This window comes from Salvelinus alpinus, chromosome 4, assembly GCF_045679555.1.
Source record: "Salvelinus alpinus chromosome 4, SLU_Salpinus.1, whole genome shotgun sequence".
Taxonomy (NCBI): Eukaryota; Metazoa; Chordata; class Actinopteri; order Salmoniformes; family Salmonidae; genus Salvelinus; species Salvelinus alpinus.
The window spans coordinates 40,193,997-40,220,619 of NC_092089.1; the positions used below are offsets into that span (position 1 = coordinate 40,193,997).

The 26,623-nt window shown below is 42.1% G+C and overlaps 2 protein-coding genes across 2 annotated transcripts; both read right to left on the reverse strand.

Annotated features, from left to right (window-relative positions):
* Positions 1 to 1,592: 1,592 nt before the first annotated feature.
* Positions 1,593 to 8,063, reverse strand: LOC139573517 (beta-Ala-His dipeptidase-like). The gene is made up of 12 exons (XM_071397034.1): positions 7,955 to 8,063; positions 7,048 to 7,188; positions 6,188 to 6,331; positions 5,900 to 6,062; positions 5,457 to 5,545; positions 4,979 to 5,176; positions 4,799 to 4,883; positions 4,396 to 4,556; positions 3,563 to 3,727; positions 2,433 to 2,574; positions 2,192 to 2,339; positions 1,593 to 2,054 (listed from the first exon to the last, which is right to left on the reverse strand). Exons 1-12 carry the CDS (start codon positions 7,955 to 7,957, stop codon positions 1,988 to 1,990), a joined length of 1,506 nt encoding a protein of 501 aa, XP_071253135.1. The 5' UTR covers positions 7,958 to 8,063; the 3' UTR covers positions 1,593 to 1,987.
* Positions 8,064 to 8,153: 90 nt separating this feature from the next.
* On the reverse strand, positions 8,154 to 13,363 carry LOC139573518 (cytosolic non-specific dipeptidase-like). Its single transcript, XM_071397036.1, has 12 exons — positions 13,264 to 13,363; positions 12,954 to 13,082; positions 12,591 to 12,734; positions 12,217 to 12,379; positions 11,287 to 11,375; positions 10,914 to 11,111; positions 10,720 to 10,804; positions 10,353 to 10,513; positions 9,902 to 10,066; positions 9,420 to 9,561; positions 8,745 to 8,892; positions 8,154 to 8,577 (listed from the first exon to the last, which is right to left on the reverse strand). The coding sequence occupies exons 2-12, from the start codon at positions 13,080 to 13,082 to the stop codon at positions 8,505 to 8,507; spliced, it is 1,497 nt and encodes a 498-aa protein (XP_071253137.1). The 5' UTR covers positions 13,264 to 13,363; the 3' UTR covers positions 8,154 to 8,504.
* Positions 13,364 to 26,623: the final 13,260 nt, after the last annotated feature.

The window sequence follows — 26,623 nt, forward strand, 5'->3', positions numbered from 1 at the left end:
AGAATATCTGGGGCTGTTGGTCCACAAGGACCAGTCCTACTGTGTACCTGATCGCTCTATTGTTGTTTCTAATAAGAGATGTTTAAGACATTTGTAAACTGTCTGATGTGAATGTGGGTTTGCTTTCTTTGGATCAGGAGAAGGATTTTGACCATGTTGACCACCAGTTCTTGTTCAAAACAATGAAAGCCTTTGGGTTTGTGGATGTTTTTTATGTCTTGAATGAGTTTACTGTACACTGGGGCCTCATGTATGGTGAAGGTGGGGGGGCGGTTTGTGCTGTCCCATCCCCGTCCATATGGGTATTAGGTAGGGCTGCCCAATTTCAGGACAGTTATATTGTCTGGCAATTGAACCAATGCTTTGTTTTTTAAGAGCGAGGCTTACTGGTTTCTCTGTGCCAGGGGTTATGAAGGGTCCTACGATAACACTGTCTGCGTATGCAGATGACGTGATCGTTCTTATTACAGGGGGTGAGGATGTTAAGGTTCTCTCAAACGCTCTGAAGGTGTATGAGGGGGCCTCCCCAGCTAGAGTTAATTGGGAAAAGAGTGACTCGCTGTGGGAAGGTCAGCTTCAGATAGGGTCCGCTCCACGGTTACCAGGGGGGCTCCAGTGGGGCAGAGATGGGATGAAGACTTTGGGTGTTTTTCTAGGCTCTGAAAAGAACTGGGAGGGTGTATTGAAGAAGGTGTGTGCCAGAAGGTGGAAATGGGTGCTACCCCAGCTGTCTTATAGGGAAAGGGTGCTAATAGCCAATAACCTAGCTGCTTCTACCCTGTGGCACAGGCTAATGATGTTACAGCCACCGGGGGGCTGATACAAGAGCTTCAGAGGACCCTTGTCAATTTCTTATGGTCTGGACAACACACTGACTGACTCACCTTCTCTCAGCTAAAGATTACAGACAGACAAGTCACATAAATAAGTAACAGAGGATATCTATCTGAAGTGCAAGATAAAAATGTATTGTTTAAGGTGAAAGACGCAAGTGTGATGACTCCCTTCTTTTCCGGAAACGTTCTCACAAGACCCAAGTTTTTTAAAAACATTTTGACACTTGGATAACACTTAAGTAATAATTGGGTCACAATGTTTAAGGGTGACATTTAAGAGAGAAATTGATTGATTGACTGTCTCCTGTTAGCCACTCCTCCATCATCAATACTGTCACGACTTCCGCCGAAGTCGGTCCCTCTCCTTGTTCGGGCGGCGTTCGGCGGTCGACGTCACCGGTCTTCTAGCCATCGCTGATCCACTTTTCATTTTCCATTTGTTTTGTCTTTGTTTTCTACACACCTGGTTTCATTCCCCAATTCCATGTTCATGTATTTAACCCTCTGTTTCCCCCATGTTTTTTTGCGTGATTGTTTCTATGTTCTTTCGGTACGTTATGGCTGGATTTCGACGGGTGCTGTTTTCACCCGTGCGTAATTGATTACCGTTTATTGTTGGTCAAGTGTATTGTTACCGTGTGCCTTTATTTTGAGTAAAGTACATTGCTCACTCATTCTGCTCTCCTGCGCCTGACTTCATGCACCAGCTACACCCACCTTCTGACAAATACATTGATTTCACAAGACATGCCACCATTTGTCTTTTCCCCCTTTATTAGTTCATCCACAGTAGAATACATGCATAAAATACAAATAGTAGAAATAGTTATTCTAGAGGGGGCTAAAATGTTGTACTTATGGTAAGCAATAACCCTCATTCAGGCTATGTAATAATAACTGTTCAAAGGTCAAATAGGGGTGGTTATATTTTTCCTGTTACACACATGTACAAGTGTGTAACCTATTCATTGTGTGGTGAAATGGACATGTGTTGTTTGCATATCCCACTCCCCCTGAGACACCCTGGGAGAGTGGAGTCACAGCATGGAATCAGACATTATTGACGGCAACCCGGGCACTCAAATAGCACAATACTGTCACCTACAGCATAATTATCATGGTCACAGCTTTGATGGAAATATATGCTGCACCTACTTTAGTAGTGAAAGCTCATAAAAATAAGCAGCAAACAGCTTCGTCCCCTCAATGTAGTTGTACCTGAGAGAGAAAAACAATATTCAGTATTTTACTGAAGATGATGTTTGCCATGATTCATCTGCCATGTAAAAAATTAAAAACGAATTTAGGGGAGAAACGTCTGGAATCTTATCTCTTCTTTTTCTCATCTCTCTTACCTGCTGATCTTCTCATTCTGAGAGTGCTCTCCATCATCATGGCCACCTATGGGCAGCATCATCACACTCTTGCCTGTCTCCTCCTGGAAGTTCTGAGCGATAGGGATGGTGGAGCCCTCACGGATAAGCTCCGGGTCCACTCCAAACACTAGCACAAGGGTAAACCGCATCTTAACTTAAACCATGAAGTTAGACATGGTTTCAAATGAGAGAGGTTATGTAAATGGCCTCTACAACTGACCCTCTCTGACTGCCCTTTGTCCGGCAACGTACTGTGGGTCCTTCAGGTTAGCCACCCATGGTTTAGCCCCAACAGTTGCGGTCACCCTCAGCCTGTTAGGGCTTTTTAGAGTGGAGAAGACCTGCTGAAGGTGCTCCTTCACCTGTGAAACATGGCATTGTGACAAGGGAGAGTTTGACATGGAGGCTTGAAGAGGGTGGTTATGTTAACATTGGTCTCTGGGTTTTAAATATACACATTGACTCTTAGAGTGACCAAGATAGAGCGAGCCAACTTTTCTATACTGTACACTTACTCAGAGACCAATACATTTACATTTTGGTAATTTAGCAGACGCTCTTATCCAGAGAAACTTATAATCACTTACTACTCACTCACTGGTTACAGGGGTTACGGGGGTTACAGGGGTTACGGGGGTTACAGGGGTTACAGGGGTTGCAGGGGTTACGGGGTTACAGGGGTTACGGGGGTTGCAGGGGTTACGGGGTTACAGGGGTTACAGGGGTTTCAGGGGTTACGGGGTTACAGGGGTTACGGGGGTTGCGGGGGTTACGGGGGTTACAGGGGTTACGGGGGTTGCAGGGGTTACGGGGGTTGCAGGGGTTACGGGGGTTGCGGGGGTTACGGGGGTTACAGGGGTTACGGGGGTTACAGGGGTTACAGGGGTTGCAGGGGTTACGGGGGTTACAGGGGTTACGGGGGTTGCAGGGGTTACAGGGGTTACAGGGGTTGCAGGGGTTACGGGGGTTACAGGGGTTACGGGGGTTACAGGGGTTACGGGGGTTACAGGGGTTACAGGGGTTGCAGGGGTTACAGGGGTTACAGGGGTTACGGGGGTTGCAGGGGTTACAGGGGTTACGGGGGTTACAGGGGTTGCAGGGGTTACGGGGGTTGCAGGGGTTACAGGGGTTACGGGGGTTACAGGGGTTGCAGGGGTTACGGGGGTTACAGGTGTTACAGGGGTTACAGGGGTTACGGGGGTTGCAGGGGTTACAGGGGTTGCGGAGGTTGCGGGGGTTATGGGGTATCCGTGCTTGTATTTTGATCCTTAAAGGGTTTGTTATGGGTGTTCTCCTGTCTCAAGCGTGCTACCCCTGTCATTCAAACCATGACAGGTAGATACTCTGTACCTTCCTCTCCACATCTGGAGGGTCCATGTTGGAGACCTGTCGGATGGAGAACTTCCCTGTGACCTGTTTGGGGATGACAGTTTTGGTGCCTGGATCTGAGAAGGCCCCCTGGATCCCGTGGATGGACAAGGATGGGTTACGCCATCGAGCCATGAGGACTTCCTCCTGTATATATATATTAACACACTTTGTTTGTATCATGTTATACAGCTCAGATAGTGTGTATCCCCAAAAAAGTAATCATCCTCTGTCAAACATCGACTTCTACAGTACCCACTGACAAAACATGTCTTCCTCCTCATGCCCAGATTAGTTTAGTATGGGGCGGCAGGTAGCCTAGTGGTTAGAGTGTTGGACTAGTAACCAGAAGGTTGCAAGATTGAATCCCCGAGCTGACAAGGTAAAAATCTGTAGTTCTGCCCCTGAACAAGGCAGTTAACCCACTGTTCCTAGGCCGTCATTGAAAATAAGAATTTGTTCTTAACTGACTTGCCTAGTTAAATAAAGGTAAAATAGTATAGCCAACTCCAATGGTTGTTATGCCATTGTAACGGATGTGAAATGGCTAGCTAGTTAGCGGGTACGCGCTAGTAGCGTTTCAATCAGTTACGTCACTTGCTCTGAAACGTATTAGTAGTGTTACCCCTTGCTCTGCAAGGGCCGCGGCTTTTGTGGAGCGATGGGTAACGACGCTTCGTGGGTGTCAGTTGTTGATGTGTGCAGAGGGTCCCTGGTTCGCGCCCGGGTCGGGGCGAGGGGACGTACTAAAGTTATACTGTTACACCATTATCAATGTTTGGCATGACAATGACCATAATTGGTAAGACAAGTACCTTAGTGTCCTGTAGAAAGTGTTTGACCCCAGCCACACTCTTCATCTCCTCCAGGTCAAAGCTGATGTTGTCATAGAGCTTCCTCTCATCCTCAGTGAGGGGCGCGACATCATCAGTGACCCCAGGAACCAGGATCTTACCTGTGTGGTCCAACAGACTTCCTGTTTGGGAGGAATAAGAAATAATAAAGACATTTTGGAATGAAACATGTTTTAACTAGAACTGAGTTTGGGTAAGCACCTTAGCTCACATACACCTTTATCTTATTTTTTTGCTCGGTGCAGGGATTTCTGACCTGAACTATAACGGAATGAAATTATCATTTTTACTATCAGACAAGAGTTGCGCCTATATTTTCTTGACGATTGGATAGAGCTGTCAGTCAAATGCCTCTGTATCGCACCCAGTAAGGCTATCAGATCTGACATGGGCTCCTGGATAGAACCCCCATACACTCCAGAATGGAAGTCCATTTTAGGGCCATCAACCTGAAACACATAACAGAGGAAGATACTGAACAAATGGTGCCCTGGTAGAGTGTGTCATATTTTTATTTGACCAATCAAATTAGCTATATCATCACCTCCACAAAGAAATAGCTGCTCCCTCTGGCTCCATAGGTCAGGGCTGGGGTTCTGCTCGCCCACACGTTGTCAGAGATCACTATGAAGTCCACATCTGCAAAGAAGCTGTCGTTTCTCTTCCTGGTCAACTCCAACAGACCGTATGAGCCCACCTCCTCCAGACCCTCAATGATGAGTTTTATATTCACTGGTATCTCCTGAAACCAATAGATCCAGGCAATCCTACCAGTCAGTGACCCTTCTCTCATTCACATACTGTTTGACTCCACTACAATCCCACAAATGGTTTTATATTCAGACTCACAGATTACCCCAAACATTGAGGTTATGATACATACATTACAGAATCCCTTTAATAATCATTGCTATGTAAAGCAACATTGCATGGGTTAGATCATGTCTAAAAACTAACTAGAGACTGCAAGCAGAACATTAAGATTCAGATTTCAGCTGTGCTGTTTCAGGGCAAATCCTAACCTTCTCTGTGGCCTGGTAGGCCTCCACAGCATGAAGCCAGGCCAGGACCGGCCCTTTGTTGTCCGTGGCCCCTCGCCCATACAGGTTACCTAGGGAACCAAAATCTTGAGCCACCATCATCGTCATATTGTCACATTTGTAATACCAGGGTACATTATCTAGCTGAAGCTGGCCTATGAATAACAGGCAGGCAACCTGGTTGTGATTATATCATCTAAGGTTTATTAAAAGATCCCGTATGGGAGCAGCAAAACAGTGAGTGGACATTCCTCTTCTCCAAGTAATCAAACTTTGATTTGTTTAAAATATCCCATTTTGGCCCAGGAAAACAGTGAGTGGACATTACGTTCTCTCAAAATTGACTTTATTTTTGTCCAGCTCCTGTTATTATTTTGGATGTACATCAAACCCCTCCATTCATGGCATGTAACATGCAGCAATACCTTTGATTTCTGTTAGATTGAAGGGGTCAGTGGTCCAGCCGTCCGCCATCTTGGCTGGCTGGACATCCACATGGCCGTAGATACAGAGAGTATTTTTCTTTGGGTCCCTCTCAAACTCAGCCAGTATCACCGGTGGAAGTGGCACAGTTTCCCCACTGGGCAGCTTATGTGATAGACCGGAAAGGTACATTCTTTTTAAAAGGTATTTTAAGACAAATTATTACACCCAATTTTGTGACATTATCTGGAGAATAATACACTTGACTGGTGGTGTGTATTGTAGCCTACCTGATGAGTGCCTACATCTGCAAAATCCACTGTGCCTCCCATCTCTTGGATCCTCACTGCTGTCATATTCAGGATCCTTTCAACTTCTCCCCATTTTGTGTGATCTCCTGAGTCACTCTGAACAGCAACCCATTCCTTCAGCCTCTGAGTCAGGCACCAACCAGGAGAGGGTCATAATATTGCATAGACTGTATAATAATAACTAGACACAGCCATAGATTGTCTAGGTCAGGGATATGTGCAGAGAACACTGTAACAGCACCACTGACCCACATTCAGAATCATTTTGATGGTTTAATCAGAGATCACAGTATTTATCATGAAAGTGTTAAACCCCTTCCCATTTCTTCCCCCTCTCTCTCTCTCTCTCTCTCTCTCTCTCTCTCTCTCTCTCTCTCTCTCTCGCTCTCTCTCTCTCTTTCTCTCTCTCTGTCACGCCCTGAACTTAGAGATCCTTATTATTCTCTATGTTTGGTTAGGTCAGGGTGTGACACGGGTGGGAAAGTCTATGTTTTCTATTTCTTTGTTTTTGGCCGAGTGTCGTTCCCAATCAGAGGCAGCTGTCTATCGTTGTCTCAGATTGTTTTCTGTTTCATGTCTGTACCTGACAGAGCTGTGCGCTTTTTTGTTTTTTTGTTAAAAAAAAATAAAAATCATGAACACTTTCCATGCCGCGCTTTGGTCCACTCCTTTCGACGAGAGCCGTTACACTCTCTCTCATTATTTTGCTTCGGTTTCTCTCTATTCACCTCGCTACAGCACAAAAACATTTCTATTTGTATCATTCTACAGTTCAGTAACAGAGATTAGGTATGAGTCCCAACTCCAAGTAGAATGTCATAATAGTGCTCGTTCCTCACCTGAACAAACTGATTTTGGTGGTCATCTATGTATTGAAACAGTGGTTTCAACATGCCTGCTGCTCCAGGAGAAGAGGAAGAGGAGGAAGAAGAGGAATACGATGTGTGGAGTAACAGGAACGCAGCAACAATGAGCTTTGTCTGTGAGGGAGAGTAAGACACCACAGGAAGCCAGTGATAATAATAACCAAGTAATAACTTACTCCATACCGTACTTTCTAGCAATATTTGCCTCAATCTAGTTCTACTGGCTTCTACTTGTCTCTAGCTATTGATTTATATACTTGTAAAGGTATGGGTGGTTTGGTGAGTTTAGATTTCCATGTTCCTCCTGAGAGTGTAGGGGCATAGAAATAGAATTACAAAACAACACACAGCAGTGACTTGAATGGAATTGTCTGTTCTAGTAATTCAATTTCTATGGTTGTAGGTGGTCTCTGGTATCTGATTGACTTGATTGGACTCTGCCAGGGCTCGAGGATCAAAGATCAGGGTGCAGTATGACACAACACGCGACTTAGCACTGTCTCAACTGGGATTACTGTTTAACTTTCTAACAGAACTAATACAGAGACCGGGAAGGATGATCCCAGAAGTTACAGTTGGTGATGTCATAATACTGTTTTAACAATATCTAGGCTACAGTACACTACACCAGCAAGGTTAGCTGCTCATGCAAACCCTGTTATGCATACACACTCACGACCCCACTCAGGTCGTCATACAATCATATTGATGTTCAATATCACACACATTTTTCTGTTAATTTCACCCTTCTTCTTCATCATACCATCTATGAACATGCTGCCACTTCTGTTTTTCCATGACAAAGTCTTTGTAGTGCACTTAATTAAGGAAGTCCATGAAAAAAATGTATACATATTTTGCTAAAATAGTAAAGACTCACCATAATGCTGAAGAAAAGAGTGTCTATGTGCCAGACATAAAGAGAGAACTGCAATTTTTGCTGCTCTTTGTTTTTGTGGCTACTTTTATGTCTTGGATTCAGTGGTGGTATTGTGAAACACTTTTTATATCTTGGAGTGGTTTACACTTGACAATGTTCTTTCTAAGGAATCCCAGATGAAAAGGATTAAGAAAACATAGTGCGTCAAACCAATTTTATTTGCTGTTTCAAGTAGATATTTGTGTGAACGAGAGAGAAATTGAGAGAGAGAGACATTGAGAGAGAATGGAGGAAAGTGAGGGAGGAAGAAAGATACAGAAAGAGAGAAAGAGAGCGAGAGAGAGAGAGAGAGGCAGAGTGTTGAGGCTATATTAGATGCCAAGAACTCACAGGGTTTCTGGAATGTTTTGATTAGAGGGAAAGAAACAAGAAAAGTTAAAAGTTAATTTCAGGAAAATGGCTAAACAAAGCCAGACTCCACTGATGGGATCACATACAAGCTAAACATTATAGAACTGTCTTTCAACAGTGGTGATGAAAAGAGGTGCTCTCAGTCCTTCTTGAGATGGGCCACTTCATGGAGGTACGCGATGAACAACTTGGTCCCCTCTATGTAGTTGTACCTGGGAAAGGAATGGGTGAGAGAAAACAATATGTCCTCAACCAATCCTTTAAACAGAAATAAAACTGTTGATACATCTGTGTGTGTGTGCATGCGTAAAAATCTATAAATGTTCAGGGTTAAAAAATGTATACACACAGGACAGTATTAGCAGATTGAAGGGCTAACCTGCTCATCTTCTCGTTCTGGGAGTGCAGGCCATCGTCGAAGCCTCCGATAGGCATCATGATGATGCTCTTCCCGGTCACGTCCTCAAAGGTCTTGGCGATGGGGATGGTTCCCCCTTCACGGATCAGGTCTGGCTCCACGTCAAACACTAGAGGAAAACAATGACAAGTCTGACTGCGTCATAATGCATTATACCTGCAGTAGAGGAAAACCAACTGCAACCAGTGGGATTAGAAGCCAGGTCTCCTGCTCACCAAGTCAATGTCTTAACCGTTAGACCAAGAGTACCTCTGCAAGGTCCAAGGGTGTCATTTGGGAATATAAGCCTCAGACAGGGCTACCTCTTCGAGAGATTGTCATTCCAAGTCCTTTCTGCTACACAAACATTACAATACCACTGCACTGTCATGCCTTAACCACTGATAGGTCTACAGTAGAACCACAGCACACTGGCTTCTTTTAGTGACAAGGATATGTATCTATGTCTGGTATCTTAACTCTAATGACTACAGATAGGCCTATGACTGTGAAGCTACTGTTGTGCAATAAATGTCCACAGTCAGCTACTATACAGTAATCATTACCCCTATGACCACTGTTCATACAAACACACACACACAGACAGCATAAGAAACGTCCTCTGAACATCTCCACAGCAGAGTTGACTAACTGTACCTCTCTTCACGGCTGCTTTCCCTGCCTCGTACAGGGGGTGCTTGGTGTCTGCTAACCAGGGCTTAGCCCCGATGATCATGGTCACCTTCAGCTTGTTGGGGCTCTTTCTCTTGGCAAACACAGAGTTCAGGTAGTCTGTGACCTACAACAGAACAAATATGTAACAGGCATACATGCAGTCTTCACGTCTATTTCATTAACTGAAACCAAACTGAAATAGTGAAAAACTGAATAGTAAATGAACTGAATGAGCAGAATGAGCAGAATGAGCAGAATGAGCAGAATGAGCAGAATGAGCAGAATGAGGGACATTATAATAGTGTAACAACCTGGATGAATGTTTCCTGATCTTGGATGTATTGTATATAGAGAGTCTGAAGGTGAGAACAATTCCAGAAATGTGTGTGAACCGTGTGTAACTGCATGTAACTGTGTTTGTTGCAACTGTACAATGCACTGGGTGAGAGGTGACTACCACCCACCTGTTTCTTGACCACTGCTGGGTCCATGTTGGGGACCTGTCGGATGGAGAACTTGGCAATGACCTTAGCAGGGATGACCGTCTTAGAGCCAGGGCCAGAGAAGGCTCCCTCGATGCCATGGATGGTAACGGTAGGGTAACGCCAACGATGGGCCAGCAGATCTACCTGAGAAATCAAATCAGATCAACTCTTATTTGTCACATGCACCGAGTACAACAAGTGCAGACTTTACCGTGAAGTGCTTACTTACGAGCCCTTTCCTAACAAGGCAGTTAAAAAGTACGAAAATGTACAAATAGATAAAAGACAATAAAATAACACAATAAAAAAAACATAAAAAATAACAATAACGAGGCTATATACATACTGGCTATATACAAACAGAGAAACAGAGATAGGAGGAGCGAAAACCTTTAAAAAAACACAATAAATCCACTCCCCTGTGCATCACCTTGTTGCTGTACATGAGTTGGCTGACGCCAATCTTGGACTTAAAGCTCTCAATGTCAAACTCAATGTCCTGGTACATCTTCCACTCTTCGTCTGAGAGTGGGGCGACGGCCTCTCTGATGCCTGGAATGAGGATCTTTCCACTGGGGCTGATCAGTGTGTCTGGGGGGGAGAGATAGGTCAACACACAAGCAGTCCTTATGGACACACATTTGTAGGGATATCTAATACTTTATTATTTGTGCCAATAGAGAGCTCACACAGACACACGGACGATAGCTTTGCGTGCAAACAGGACCCAGAGATAGCTATACAGTAGGTGTTGAGATAGTATTACATTCTGTCACTCAAAGAGGTTAAAAACTCACCCAATATGCCGATCAGATCTGTCATAGGCTCTATAACAGTGCCTCCATACACCCCTGAGTGTAGGTCCTGTTTTGGGCCCTCTACCTACCAAACATACAAAGTCACCATGGCTATACATTAATGATCTTGAAAAAGTAAAGGAGTTTCCTTGGGAAAGTCCCACAGAACTGGAAATGCCCCCAGCCCATCCTACCTCAGCAAAGAAGTAGCAGTTCCCCCTGGTCCCGTAGGTGAGGGCGGGGCGTCGGCTCAGCCAACCACAGTCTGAGATGATGATGTAATCGACGTCAGAGAAGAACGTGTCTTTCTGCGCCACGATCATGGCGTCCAGGCCATTGGACCCGGTCTCCTCCATCCCCTCGATGATGAACTTCACATTGACTGGCAGGTCCTGCATAGGGAGAGGGCAGGGGGTGGAGAGGAGGAGGAGGGATTTTTTTTGTTATAACAAAGGAATGCTCACTAATAATGGGCAGATAGACTGCAACTTAACTTGTTTCACCACGTCTTATGTCTCTACATCTCCTATGAGTTCACTCTGATATCTCTTCTTACTGGACACTCACAATGCTGAGGGCCTGATAGACCTCCACTGTATGGATCCAGGCTAAGACAGGGGCCTTGTTGTCAGACGCCCCTCTGCCGTAGAGGTGTCCTTAGGGGTAGAATCAAAGTAATTATTTTCAAATAAATGTCCATTCTGTTCACCTTACATTGACATTTAACATGCATGTATCAATTACATCAGTTACTTTACATTGGTTCAAAATATGTATGGTAAAAATCATCCCACAGCCAAGTACTTGCTTCATTCCTTCACGTTAGCTACAATATCTCATGGCTGTTAGTTGTAGATAGATGTTTCTGTGTGTTGAGTCTAGAATGGATTAATGTAAAGCACTGTAAAAAATCCTTATAATACATTTCACGAGTCACTTTAATAACTCTACCTACATATACATATTACCTAAACTAACCGGTGCTCTCGCACATTGACTCTGTACCGGTACCCCCTGTATATAGTCTCGCTATTGTTATTTTACTGCTGCTCTTTAATTACTTGTTACCTTTATTTCTTATTCTTATCCGTATTTTTTTTAAACTGCATTGTTGGTTAGGGGCTCATAAATAAGCATTTCACTGTAAGATCTACACCTGTTGTATTCGGCACATGTGACTAATACAATTTGATTTGATTTGATTGCTGTGATTGTGAATGCCTGGAATCCATAGTTTACACTGGGAACCCATTACCTACCCTTGGAACATAGCCTACTGTTGCAACCCATAGCCTACCGCTGGAACCCATAGTCTACCATTGGAAGCCATACCCAACCGTTGGAACCCACAGCCTACCGTTGGATACCATAGACTACTGTTGGAACCCACAGCCTACCGTTGGATACCATAGACTACTGTTGGAACCCACAGCCTACCGTTGGATACCATAGACTACTGTTGGAACCCACAGCCTACTGTTGGAAGCCATAGCCTACCATCGATGTCTGTCAGGTTGTAGGGTTCAGTGGCCCAGCCGTCCTCTAGCTTAGCAGGCTGGACATCCACATGTCCGTACACACAGACTGTCTGCTTACTGGGGTCACTGCCAAACTGGGCTGTCACCACCTTGGGTAAGGCCACTGTCTTGCCATCAGGTAGCTAAGCATGGTGATAAAGACACGGTAGATGCAGAAAATGACCTGAATACAGTTTTCAAGGCAGGGAGCATTTCTGTTAACACCCAACTTTTAGTATTTATTTCTGCAAACCATTCTGATCTGCTACTAAAGGACTCTAAAGACTAAGCTAAAAGCAAACAAAAAGATCCTATAACATAATCATTAAGTTGACCACATTTCAGAAAACTGACCTCTTGTACGCCGATGTCCACTAGTTCCACCTTCCCTCCCATGGCTTGTAGTTTCTCAGCCGTCATATCCATCATGCGATGGCAGTCTGGCCTCCTCAAGACATCACTGGAGTCGCTCTCTACAGCAACCCAGTCCCTCAGAGTCTAACACACACACACACACACACACACACACACACACACACACACACACACACACACACACACACACACACACACACACACACACACACACACACACACACACACACACACACACACACACACACACACACACACACACACACACACACACAGTATTTATTTATAATTAATTATCAGATAATATAACAGACTACATCATTATTCTGTTTAGAAACTTGCCTGTACATATTCCTCCTGATGGCTGTCAACATACTGGCTCAGCTCATCATACTCAAATAAGTGATGAGGATGAGGAGAGACACTTGATATAACAACAAGGAGCATGGAAGGCAGTTGCCAGATCGTCATCTCTAGAAAGAATAGAAGGATTTATTCACTGAAAATTAAGCAATGATGAAAGCAATTTAATAAGAGACATTAATTAACAAATTATTACATCTTAAAAAGCAAATTGTTATATCTCATTATGTCTCACTACACTTCTGTTCTTCAACTTTTAAACTATAACGGCAAAGAAAATTCGTCTTACCGTACGTAGCCTTGTAAGTTTGGTACTTCTTTAATGTTGCCCTTGTCTTCAGAACCCACTGGACTGGAGTCTCCGGGGACACAACGGGTTTTTATACCTTCGGTAACTGGCTCACCTCCTGATGGGAAGGGTCGCGAGGTCAAGCCTTTCCTGGAGATAAGCCAAGAAAGCTGACAAATTACATTTTCTCGCTGACAGGCACAATTGTGGCACAATTGATCCAACTCCAAGAAAGAATGCATGCTGTGTCCCCTCGACATGAACAACATTAAGTAATGAACAAAATACAGTGAAGGACTTAATAGTCCGGTAATTTGTAGGGCCTTGCCTAAGTAGGCTTTAAAAAACAGATGGCCTAACAGGGGCGTTGTAGACTTGTTCACCTGCAACACTAGAAGCATAACTTCTTGCAGGGTTTAATAAACGGCTGGGTCTTTATCTGGCCACATTATACAAAATAGAAACGTTATAGAGTAAAACATGTAGGTCTACATTCTGCCTAGCTCCTGACCTAGGCCTTATTATATTCCAGAGTAATGGATTCTATTTCTCACACGTCTAAAAGCCTTTTCTTTCTAAAGCCTGAGCCTTGGCCGGTGCCTATGATGAGGACGCTCTTGGCGGAGGAGTAAGGATCAGAATGGAGTCTACAAATAAAAATAACAAACAGGACGATGAACGAAACAGCAAATAAAAACTGAAATGGCCTAACTCAAATTCTAATACAGTAGGCCTACTCTGAGGCCTCATTATCAACCATGCGTACATTTCTTACTGAAATTCTGGCGTACGTGGAGATTCTAGGATGTACTAGAGGCTACACGTTTCATGTTTCCATTGATAAACAGAGCACAGTGGAGGCTCCTCAGAGGAGGAAGGGGAGGACCATCCTCCTCAGTGAATTTCATAAAAATAGTGAAACATTAACAAACATATCCTTTTTAGATGAAACTATAAAAACTATAAAACTATATACAGTGCATTCAGAAAGTTTTCAGACCCCTTCCCCTTTCCCCTTTTCCACATTTTGTTACATTACAGCCTTATTCTAATTTGGATTAAATAAAAAAATGGCCCTCGTCAATCTATACACAATACCCCATAATGACAAAGCGAACCAGGTTTTTAGATAGTTCAGCAAATTTATTAAAAATAAAAAACAGAAATACCTTATTTACATAAGTATTCTGTTTCCTTTGCTATGAGACTTGAAATTGAGCTCAGGTGCATCCTGTTTCCATTGAGCATCCTTGAGATGTTTCTACAACTTGATTGGAGTCCACCTGTGGTAAATTCAATTGATTGGACATGATTGGGAAAGGCACACACCTGTTTTAACAAGGTCCCACAGTTGAAAGTGCATGTCAGAGCCAAAACCAAGCCATTAAGTCAAAGGAATTGTCCGTAGAGCTCCGAGACAGGATTGTGTCGAGGCACAGATCTGGGAAGGGTACCAAAAAATGTCTGCAGCATTGAAGGTCCCCAAGAACATAGTGGCCTTCCATTCTTAAATTATAAGAAATTTGGAACCACAGAGACTCTTCCTAGACTTAGCCGCCCGGCAAAACTGAGCAATCGGGGTGGAAAGGCCTTGGTCACTCTAACAGAGCTCCAGAGTTCCTCTGTGGAGATGGGAGAACCATCCAGAAGGACAACCATCTCTGCAGCACTCCACCAATCAGGCCTTTATGATAGAGTGGCCAGACGGAAGCCACGTCTCAGTAAAAGGCACATGACAGCTCGCTTGCAGTTTGCCAAAAGTCACCTAAAGGACTCTCAGACCATGCGAAAGATGAACTCTTTGGCCTGAATGCTAAGCATCACGTCTGGAGGAAACCTGGCACCATCCCTACGGTGAAGCATGGTGGTGGCAGCATCATGCTGTGGGGATGTTTTTCAGCGGCCGGGACTGGGAGACTATTCAGGATCGAGGGAAAGATGAATGGGGCAAAGTACAGCGAGATCCTTGATGAAAACCTGCTCCAGAACGCTCAGGACCTCAGACTGGGGTGAAGGTTCACCATCCAACAGGACAATGGCCCTAAGCACAAAGCCAAGACAATGCAGGAGTGGCTTTGGGACAAGTCTCTGAATGTCCTTGATTGGCCCAGCAAGAGCCCGGACTTAAACCCGATCGAACATCTCTGGAGAGACCCGAAAAGAGCTGTACAGCAATGCTCCCCATCCAACCTGACAGAGCTTGAGAGGATCTGCAGAGAAGAATGGGAGAAACTCCCCAAATACAGGTGTGCCAAGCTTGTAGCATCATACCCAAGAAGACTCAAAGCTGTAATTGCTTCCAAAGGTGCTTCAACAAAGTACTGAGTAAAGGGTCTGAATTCTTATGTAAATGTGATATTCCAGTTTTCTTTTAATAAATATGCAAACATGTAATTATGGGGTATTGTGTGTAGATTGATGGGGGGGACTATTTAATCAATTTTACAATAAGTCTCACGGATCCCTCCAGAACTGTGTCATTACGCACGCCTGGTCCCCATTCCCACTCATTGTGTATTGTATAAACGTGCCCTCTGTTCTCCATTGGGCTGTCAATTATTGTTCCAATGTCCGTTGGTCGTGTGAGTACCTGTGCTGTGTTGTTTTGGCTTTCATGCCGCTTGTATTGCGCAGATGATTACGAGTCTCATCCCGTGTGGTATCATTGTGTGTGTGTGGTATCATTGTGTGTGTGTCTTTTACGGGTCTCGCCCCAGTGTATTTATTCGAGGTACTCCTCGCTCTTTTGTTTGGTCTTCGTCCCTGTGCTTTTACATGGCACGTTGTAATTTGGGTCAATAAAATCCCCTATTACGCATTCCTGCGCCTGTCTCCCGATCCTTTATACCAACGTGACAATAAGGCTGTAACTTAATCAGGGTTGTGTATGTTACTTTCTAAATGTAATCCGTTACAGTTGCAAGTTACCTGTCCAAAATTGTAATCAGTAACGTGACTTTTGGATTACCCAAACTCAGAAATCTGTTTACATACCGTTACTTTTAGATTACTTTACCCTTAAGAGTCATTAGAAGAAGAAAAAAATGTATGTTACCAATTGAACGACATCTATTGCAGGATAAATCAATGTTAAAGTTTACATAGCTGGCCATATATAATACGATTAAATTATATCTTTACATTACAAACCAAAGTCTATCAGAATTCCAGTCATTCCAATAAATGTTATACCCCTTGATCTTCAAGAATAGGACTTGGAAATATGGAAGTACAGATTAGCCAAATTGTTTTACCAGAGCATAACCCCCAAACTAAGGACTTATTAGCCTTATTAGCCAGCCCTACTCTGTTGTTTATGATTTTGTTGTCATGGAGGACTGATGGGGCTCAGTGATTTGAGTTGAAAAATAAATGCTGTGCTCATGGAATGGCATGGTTTGCCAAGAGTGTGTAAAGCTTTTATCAAGGCAAAGGGTGGCTACTTTGAAGAATCTAAAATCTAAAATATATTTAGAGTGTTTTAACACTTTTTTGTTACTACATGATTATTTGTGTTATTTCATAGTTTTGATGTCTTCACTATTATTCTACAATGTAGTAAATAGTAAAAATAAAGAGAAACCCTTGAATGAGTAGGTGTGTCCAAACTTTTGACTGGTACTTATTATATAATGTACCTATACATCCAAAAATAGATAGCAACTACAGATTGCCCTTTTAAGTCTATCAAAAGAGTGCAAGTTTGAGCATGTGTCCATTAGGCCTATGGGTTTTTATCAGCATAAATTAGATTGAGCAATAAAGCCCCACTTTTATTCCATAGGCTTGGATCTGCACTATGCAGCTGTTGCAAGAGCACATTTTCACTGGCTGTCCACTGGTTTCAAAAACAATGTATAGGCAGTTTAAACTTCTTGAATTCAACCATTATTGGGTTCAAATACACATTTAGATTTGTGAACAGCCATCCACAACAACCACAATACGTAAGGCGCAAATAGCTACATGAGAGAGCAGCAGTGTGATTTACATCAATGCGCTATGTAGATATCAATAATAAGTGATATCCATATGCCGTAGACTACACGACTACTGTCATCCTTACCTCCAAGCGATAATTCAAGTTGGATAATCCTTGGATGCCGACAGCAGTCACACCATTGAAAGACATAGCTTGGACTGTAGCCTACAAAAACCTACTCCAGCTCTTTTCCCAAGATCCATCAAACACATTTGGTGTGTCATCATATTGGTCTTTGACTCGCTCAGGTGGAATAAACTTAAACTTGCGCCTTTTTTAATGCTGATTTGAATGTCATTAAGAAAACAGAGAAGTGTCAAAGATTTTGTTTCGCAAACATCCTTTCTGAGTTTAAAAGTAATCATCTAGTTTTTCAAAAGTATCGGTAATCTGATTACAATATTTTTGCTGTTAATGTAACGGATTACAGTTACTGTTTTTTTGTAATGTAATTCGTTACTCCCCAACCCTGAACATAACAAAAAGTGGAAAAAGTCAAGGGGTCTGAATACTTTCTGAATGCACTGTAAATGTCAACAAATAATTGATTAAAACACACTGTTTTGCAGTGAAAGTCTACATTAGCCTACACAGCACTCTGTAGGGTAGCACCATGGTGTAGACCGGTGTTATTCACAATTGTTTGTAAGGGGACCACTTTGGGTTGAGACAATCATTTAGAGAGCTGCACATATTTTTAATTTGTTGTACTTTTTCTTCCAATATTATCAATTATCAATTGAGAGCAAATTCAGAGCAATAGAGTACATGCAATTGATTTGAAGTACAGCACATCACAAATATATACATACTCACATAAAATAGGCTACATCACATGTACAGTATAAGACCAATATTCAGGGTTACCTCAGTAGCTGGATGAGCGAAAATATCCCTTCTGCTCCTTGACTGAATTAATTCTAAATGTATAGTCTGTTGTTGCTATTCTTGTGAGGAAATCCAAGTGTGCATTGATCAGTATGTTTCTCTGTTTTTGTTTCCCTATGTTAATTGTTGAAAATGTTGCTCCACATGAGTAAGTGCTGACAAAAAATGATGTCACCTTTTGCACACACTGCTTCAGAAGTGGATACTCTGTGTCTGACACAAGGCTCCAGAAATGGGAAACACCAGATCTTAGTTCACCTTGCAATATGTAATTTGCCTGCAGCTCCACTATCTTACTCTCTATTCCAGCACAGTCAGGACAGAGGGCTGTGGTGACTGGGGTCAGAAATGACACTGGCACATGAATGGGGTTCTCAATGATGTGGTGACTGTTCTTAGTTTTGGGAAATAAACAAACTGTCTGTCAGGTATGAACAGTGTGGTGATTTTATTTTGAAATGCTGTGACCACACACAGCATTTTGCCTGGAGTTTTAGTTTTCCCTTGTCCTTCGGCTACACCAGTGGTACTCATGGACCGCAATGTATTTTTCTCTCACATTCACTTAGCTAGTGAATGCAGCTAGCTAGTTTAGCCTACTCAAACACCCGGCTCAAACAGAAAGGGATGCTATGTTAGCTAATTGGCTATGGTTATCCAACACTGGAACTCTTCCAAGTCAAGGTAAGCTTTTGGTTTTATTCATTTATTGCCATTGGTTCATGCCGGTGTAACCGCTAAACTCCTTGCAGCCTACACTGTACTGCATGATTGTAGCGGGTTTACAAACATGTTAGTTCTAGTAGCTACGATTATGTAGGTAGGCTGTGTGTAGCTGTTAGCGGTTATGATATGTAGGTTTGGCTTGGAATGTTTTTTTTTTGCCTGGTCACAGACAGTTGATGTGTTGTACACTGAAGTCCACAAGCAAAGGGAAAAGGTGAGAGGAGCACAGCACGTACAGTAGATGCGAGAAGGAATTCTACAACTAGAAAAATGATCATGCTGTGTGTATGTGACTGCTATGAAGGTGAACTCCGTTTGCTTGTGATCAGTGTATTCATTCCACCGATTCTGTTGAAAAACATTTCTTAAACTGAAGCAAATGGAACGAAACGGGGCTAAACATACCTGAATTTGCCCAATAGAAATTATAATTTGTAACTAATGCCTATGTATATATTGTATTTTATACCATCTATTGCATCTTGCCTATGCCGCTCGGTCATTGCTCATCCATATATTTATATGTACATATTCTTATTCCATCCCTTTACTTAGATTTGTGTGTATTAGGTAGTTGTTGTGGAATTTTAGATTGCTTGTTAGATATTACTGCACTGTCGGAACTAGAAGCACAAGCATTTCGCTACACTCGCAATAACATCTGCTAACCATGAGTATGTGACCAATAAAATGTGATTTAATTTGATTTGACTGCACCATAGATCAGCTAGATGCAGGCAAGAGTGTGCAAGGCGGTATTGAACGTGTCACTGCCTCTCACTGTGAGTACTCAAATTTTCCTCTCATTTACAACCTATGTTGTAAACGTACATTCATAGGCTAGGTTGCAGCAACCGCATGATGGGTATAGGGAAAATTTGAGTATCATGTAGTAGCCTGAACCTATCGATGCTACATTGAGCTGGGTATGACAGTCATCTAATATGCTTTAATAGAAATAAGGCCATGCTCATAGAAACGTATCGTCCTCCCTCATCTTAAATGTCACCGGCACTGTAGAGCCATTTTATATTTGTGCATCGTGGAAAACAGCCTCCATTCACACTTTTATAGTGACAAAAACACCTTAATTGTAAATATGGGACCCTCAAATTAGAGTGACATGTTAAGTTTGGTATGGTAACATAAGACAGATGGTTACTTAAGGCAAAAATTCAAGTGGGGTGGTTGGTCGGGGTGGATCGGTGAGTGTATAACACAAACGTCTAGCAACCCAACGCTTGTGAGTTCGAATCTCATTGGGTGGGCTTATAACACATTTTGAATCTCTCATCACAGACAACTTTAGCATTTTTGCTAATTAGTACTTACCACTTTTTAGCTACTTTGCAACTGCTTAGCATATTAGCTAACCCTTCCCCTAACCCTAACCTTAACCTTTTAGCTACTGACCCTTCCCCTAACCGTAACCTTAACTTTTTAGCTAACCCTTCCCCTAACCTTAACCCTTTCACAGAACTCCTAAACTTAACCCTAACATTAACCCTAACCTCTAACCCCTAGCCTAGCTAACATTGGCCACTTAGCCACCTAGCTAGAATTTGTAACATTTAATACGTTTTGCTAATTAAAGCGCACCTTTGCTAAATGAGGCCCCTGGACTAAATAATGCCTGAACCTACATCAATCTCACAATGTCTCCTCAGTCTTCAGGACAGAAATAAAGTCGCTTAAATGTCCTTCTAACGTGGCCTTCACCTGGACCACACCAGTATTGATCAATTAGAAACGTCCCCACCCAACACCCATGATAATTGGTGCTTCCGAGATGCAGCTTTTTCTGAAATTCAAACCCCCTACTCCCTACCCAAGCACAGCAGAGGAATAAACAATTCACCTCTTCAATTCAGACAATATACACATAAGGTAAGTTTGCAAACATTTCTTGTTATTGTAGTGCTGGAATCATTTTCATACAGTATTTAACTAATACGACTAAATATTTGATATCATTGTAAAATGTATGGATTCCATTATATATATTTAATTTTTATTTAACCTTTATTTAACTAGGCAAGTCAAATTATACAAGGCAAAACCATAAGTTACAAGGCATCACCGGCATTAAGGCATTCATAATCTATGCATGATCAGAGAGGGAGAGAGAGACAAAGAAATCATGGCTCATACAGTAGCTCAAGGAGGGGGTGGGCTTTTCTCTTTTGTTCTCTATTTCTCCTCTATTGCTCCTCAAGCAAGGTGGAGGCCGATGACATCATGGATTCCCATCTGACCATATCCTTGAACTTTGCAGTTGTGTCTAAAAAACCCTATTTTGCTCCAAAAAATGTTTTCATCCTTTGCTGTGTGTACTTTACTGTATTTATACTTGGAATAGTCTTTTTGGTAATGTTTTATTTTGAGGGTCCCTAATAAACTATTTATAAGGCATTTATAAAGTGTTTTTACCATTTATTAATATTTACTCCCACATGCATAAACCATTTACTAATCATTAGTATTTTGCAGTCCCTAATCTAAAGTGACAGCTATTTATGCTTTATACATGTTTTGAGTGACCAATGTAATTTCTCACTAAAAGAGGGGCATGCCATTGTTAGACGTTACACCAGTACCTGGTAAAATACAAGCACAGAACACAGGATATTTAAGGAAATGTACATTTGTGAATAACTAGCTTACTAACATTGACAAATGTGGGAGTAATGATTAATAAATGGTGAGCAAACTGTTTGTAAAGGCCTTGCACTTTGTTTATAAATGCCTTATAAATGGTTAATTACAGACCCTTAAAATAAAGTGTTACTCTGCTTTTCAACAGTAAAAGTTCAAAAATCGCAAGAGGTCATCTTTAAGTTAACTTCCAATCAGATCATCAGACCTACAGAATGTGATCACAACAGCATCTCTGCTTCCCAGACGTGTCAAGAGGGAGGCTCTGTGATAGCAACACATAAAAGGAAGAATTCCTGAGAAGACAAAGGAAACCTTGCATACAACATTGTTGAGAGTCATTTCGGGGGCTGGCCTACAAAATGTAAATAGCGGTCTAATTACCAAAACATCTGCTCTTCGTACATTCGTATTGGTAACATTTATTTGACAAAAGACAAGATAACAAGTGCTAATATTAACAGAGCAACAAACTGTCGGCGTCCGACTAGGCTGCAATCTCCTCTAACAGGGCCGAATCCTAATTTAAGATTTCTGCGCATGAATCGGATTTTAGCACAAATCTCTCATTGAAGTCAATAATGTAACTTTTGCATAACTGTATTGCCTGTTGATGCAGAATAATCACCACCAATAATGGCTGACACAATTGAGGGAATCCCTCGTGGTCACGCTGTGCGCACAGTATGGACACCAATTAAGAAACCAACTAATAGGAAAACCAAGTATAATCCCATTATCCTGCATGAACGTTGGACAATTGGTGCATATAAAAATAGGAACATTGCTTCCTGCTCTTTTGTGTCTCTGTAGTCCTCCCAACTTTATAGATGTTTCACTGTAGCCTATCCCACTGGGATTCAGACAACTCTACAGATGTCACAGACACTGTGTTAACACAGCCACCCTCAGAACCCAATTCAGATTTTTTTCTCCATATCCAATCTTTTTTTCTGACTGTCTACACTCAGTTTTATATGGCTGCGTTTACAGAGGCAGCCCAGTTCTGATATTTTTCCCTCTAATTGTTCTTTTGACCAATCACATCAGATCTTTTCACATCAAATATTTTTCTGATCGGATTGGTCAAAAGACCAATTAGTGAAAGAAATATCAGAATTGGGCTGCCTGTGTAAACACAGCATATATGACCCATATCTTTTTGCATATGCACACTGATGTAGCCTCTGAAGTAGCACACAGATGCAATGCTTTCTGTGCAAAAAAACAAACACTTCAGAGCAAAATATCTGAGCATCTAGAGTAGATAAAATATGAACTCAAAAGATCAGATTCCATGTCTTTTTTGTTGTTGTTGCTGTTTACACATTACTGAAAAGATCAGATAGATATCAGGTATGCCAAATATTTCAATAGGGTCTGGCTCCTTTATATACCTTCTCAGGACACAGATGCTGTGAGACATGTGAGCTGAGAAAGAATGTTGAATGTTGCCAGAAAGCTAGCTTCTAGATAGCTAGTGTAGCCAATTTGTCAAGGTGACAGATAAAGCTTGGTTTAGACTCATTGTAGTGATTTTCACCAAAAAAGTACAAGTATGGTATTGACATTGTATGACAAAACTAAAATAATCCTGAACAATCAGCTCACTCTCCCAATTTTGACCTCTATGATACTAACGCTGACACCTAACTAACATTAGGCACAGATTTGTAACATATCATACAAATTGTAGGGACAGCTACAAGTGCAGACATATCATAGAAATGTCACATATATGAAATGGAAGGATACAAGAAAACATCTACTATGTTACGCCTCGAGTTCAGGTTGAGCACGAACATACCTTCGGAGATGCAAAAATACCATCTGAGACGCACGCGCATTGATATTCACAGACTAGGTACAGTGAGGGAAAAAAGTATTTGATCCCCTGCTGATTTTGTACATTTGCCCACTGACAAAGAAATTATCAGTCTATAATTTTAATGGTAGGTTTATTTGAACAGTGAGAGACAGAATAACAACAAAAATATCCAGAAAAATGCATGTCAAAAATGTTATAAATTGATTTGCATTTTAATGAGGGAAATAAGTATTTGACCCCTTCTCAATCAAAAAGATTTCTGGCTCCCAGGTGTCTTTCATACAGGTAACGAACGGAGATTAGGAGCACACTCTTAAAGGGAGTGCTCCTAATCTCAGTTTCTTACCTGTATAAAAGATACCTGTCCACAGAAGCAATCAATCAATCAGATTCCAAACTCTCCACCATGGCCAAGACCAAAGAGCTCTCCAAGGATGTCAGGGACAAGATTGTAGACCTACACAAGGCTGGAATGGGCTACAAGACCATTGCCAAGCAGCTTGGTGAGAAGGTGACAACAGTTTCTGTGATTATTCGCAAATGGAAGAAACACAAAAGAACTGTCAATCTCCCTCAGCCTGGGGCTCCATGCAAGATCTCACCTCATGGAGTTGCAATGATCATGAGAACGGTGAGGAATCAGCCCAGAACTACACAGGAGGATCTTGTCAATGATCTCAAGGCAGCTGGGACCATAGTCACCAAGAAAACAATTGGTAACACACTATGCCGTGAAGGACTGAAATCCTGCAGCGCCCGCAAGGTCCCCCTGCTCAAGAAAGCACATATACATGCCCGTCTGAAGTTTGCCAATGAACATCTGAATGATTCAGAGGACAACTGGGTGAACGTGTTGTGGTCAGATGAGACCAAAATGGAGTTCTTTGGCATCAACCCAACTTGCCGTGTTTGGAGGAGGAGGAATGCTGCCTATGACCCCAAGAAACCATCCCCACCGTCAAACATGGAGGTGGAAACATTATGCTTTGGGGGTGTTTTTCTGCTAAAGGGACAGGACAACTTCACCGCATCAAAGGGACGATGGACGGGGCCATGTACCGTCAAATCTTGGGTGAAAACCTCCTTCCCTCAGCCAGGGTATTGAAAATGGGTCGTGGATGGGTATTCCAGCATGACAATGACCCAAAACACACGGCCAAGGCAACAAAGGAGTGGCTCAAGAAGAAGCACATTAAGGTCCTGGAGTGGCCTAGCCAGTCTCCAGACCTTAATCCCATAGAAAATCTGTGGAGGGAGCTGAAGGTTCGAGTTGCCAAACGTCAGCCTCGAAACCTTAATGACTTGAAGAAGATCTGCAAAGAGGAGTGGGACAAAATCCCTGCTGAGATGTGTGCAAACCTGGTGGCCAACTACAAGAAACATCTGACCTCTGTGATTGCCAACAAGGGTTTTGCCACCAAGTACTAAGTCATGTTTGCAGAGGGGTCAAATACTTATTTCCCTCATTAAAATGCAAATCAATTCATAACATTTTTGACATGCGTTTTTCTGGATTTTTTTGTTGATATTCTGTCTCTCACTGTTCAAATAAACCTACCATTAAAATTATAGACTGATCATTTCTTTGTCAGTGGGCAAACGTACAAAATCAGCAGGGGATCAAATACTTTTTTCCCTCACTGTAGCTTCAGCCAACATAATCTGCAGCTGGATGCTTCTCAAAAAATGTGCTAAAGATTTCAATTGGGCTGACTGTGTAAACACAGCCAAACAGTTTAAAATAAGTTAAAGATGCAATCCAGCTATTTTTGACCTTCTCCTGTTGAAAAACAATACCCCAAGTATAAATACTGTCATGTACACAAGGGTAAAAGAACATGTTTTGAGTTTGAGTTTTTTAGGACTTGGTCTGATGCATTTACTCTGATGTCATTGGCATCTCCCCTTGCTTGTGGGAACAATAGAAGAGCAATAGAGAACAAAAGAGGAAAGGCCAACTCCCCCACTTGTGCCATGTCATGTCATACAGTACCTGAACCTCCTGTTGAGTTGTGCCTTGTGTTAAGTAAATCAGGTGATAAATGAGGTGAAAAGGAGCCTGGAGTGATTCTTTAAATGAAAATGCATAACAATATTACACTTGTGACAACACCAACTCAAGGTATACTCTAGTCTCTTTTAGCAGTCGTGTGTGTGTGTGTGTGCTTGTGATGTAGTGTTGCTATAGAAACAGATTAAGCGCATTCCTTTGAGATTAAATGTTAGGAAATAAAGCATGCACCCTCACTACTTTATTTACAGAGCTGAAAATCAGATTAATTAAATATAGCAAGTTCAAGGACCCTTTAAAACTGACATATAATACATTTATTTATTCTAAAAGGTTGGAAAATAAGGGTTTACCTTCACTCAAAAGTTTGGATTTTTAACCAGAAAACGGTGTGATTTGGCCTACTTTGCCCTGTATTGTTCTTTGTGTTTCTTAGTTCTCTCCCTCGTTCCCCTTTTCTAGCGTTTCTTTATCTCTGATTCAAGGTCAACAAAACACGTAGTTCTACCTAGCCAGAATGGGTCCTATTTGAGGTTCAGTGGTAAGTTCAATTTTCTCCTTCAGGTCAAAACGATACTATAACTATTTGTTGGCACTGCGGTGACGAATGAAGGATATGGCTTGAAAGCGTATCTTATTCCGGGATAGAAGATGTTGCTGTACTCCTATTTACTCCTATTAATACTCCTAGTTTATAAATAAACGTCATTTTTTTTGTCAGCATTCTAGGCTAATGCAATAGGAATTTCCAGGTGAACAAAACTTTGAGCAGTTGTTGATAAAGTCTATCAAAAATCTATCCGGTTTACTACATTTTATTTGTCACGTGGTGAATACAACAGGTGTAGACCTTACAGTGAAATGCTGACTTACAAGCCCTTAACCAACAATGCAGTAAAAAAAATATCCCCCCAAAAATAAGAATAAGATATAAAAGTACCAAATAACTAAAGAGCAGCAGTAAAATAACAATAGCGAGGCTATATACAGAGAGTACCGGTGCAGAGTCAATATGCGGGAGCACCGGTTAGTCGAGGTAATTGAGGTAATATGTACATGTAGGTAGAGTTATTAAAGTGACTATGCATAGATAATAACAGAGAGTAGCAGCCGCAAAAAAAGGAGAGGGGGGGGCAATGCAAATAGTCTGGGTAGCCATTTGATTAGACGTTCAGGAGTCTTATGGCTTGGGGGTAGAAACTGTTTAGAAGCATCTTGGACCTAGACTTGGCTCTCCAGTACCGCAGAGAGAACAGTCTATGACTAGGGT

Excerpts from the sequence above, each read along its gene's own strand:
- LOC139573517 (XM_071397034.1), bottom strand. Across the intron at positions 5,546-5,899 it reads CAATCTAACAGAAATCAAAG|GTAACCTGTATGGGCGAGGG; the intron begins GTATTGCTGCAT and ends TTGGTTCCCTAG. Across the intron at positions 4,557-4,798 it reads AGATCTGATAGCCTTACTGG|GAAGTCTGTTGGACCACACA; the intron begins GTGCGATACAGA and ends CCTCCCAAACAG.
- LOC139573518 (XM_071397036.1), bottom strand. The coding sequence starts at position 13,082 with ATGACGATCTGGCAACTGCCTTCCATGCTCCTTGTTGTTATATCAAGT. Across the intron at positions 11,112-11,286 it reads TCTATCAGGCCCTCAGCATT|GACCTGCCAGTCAATGTGAA; the intron begins GTGAGTGTCCAG and ends CTCCCTATGCAG. Across the intron at positions 10,067-10,352 it reads AACTCATGTACAGCAACAAG|GTAGATCTGCTGGCCCATCG; the intron begins GTGATGCACAGG and ends TTGATTTCTCAG.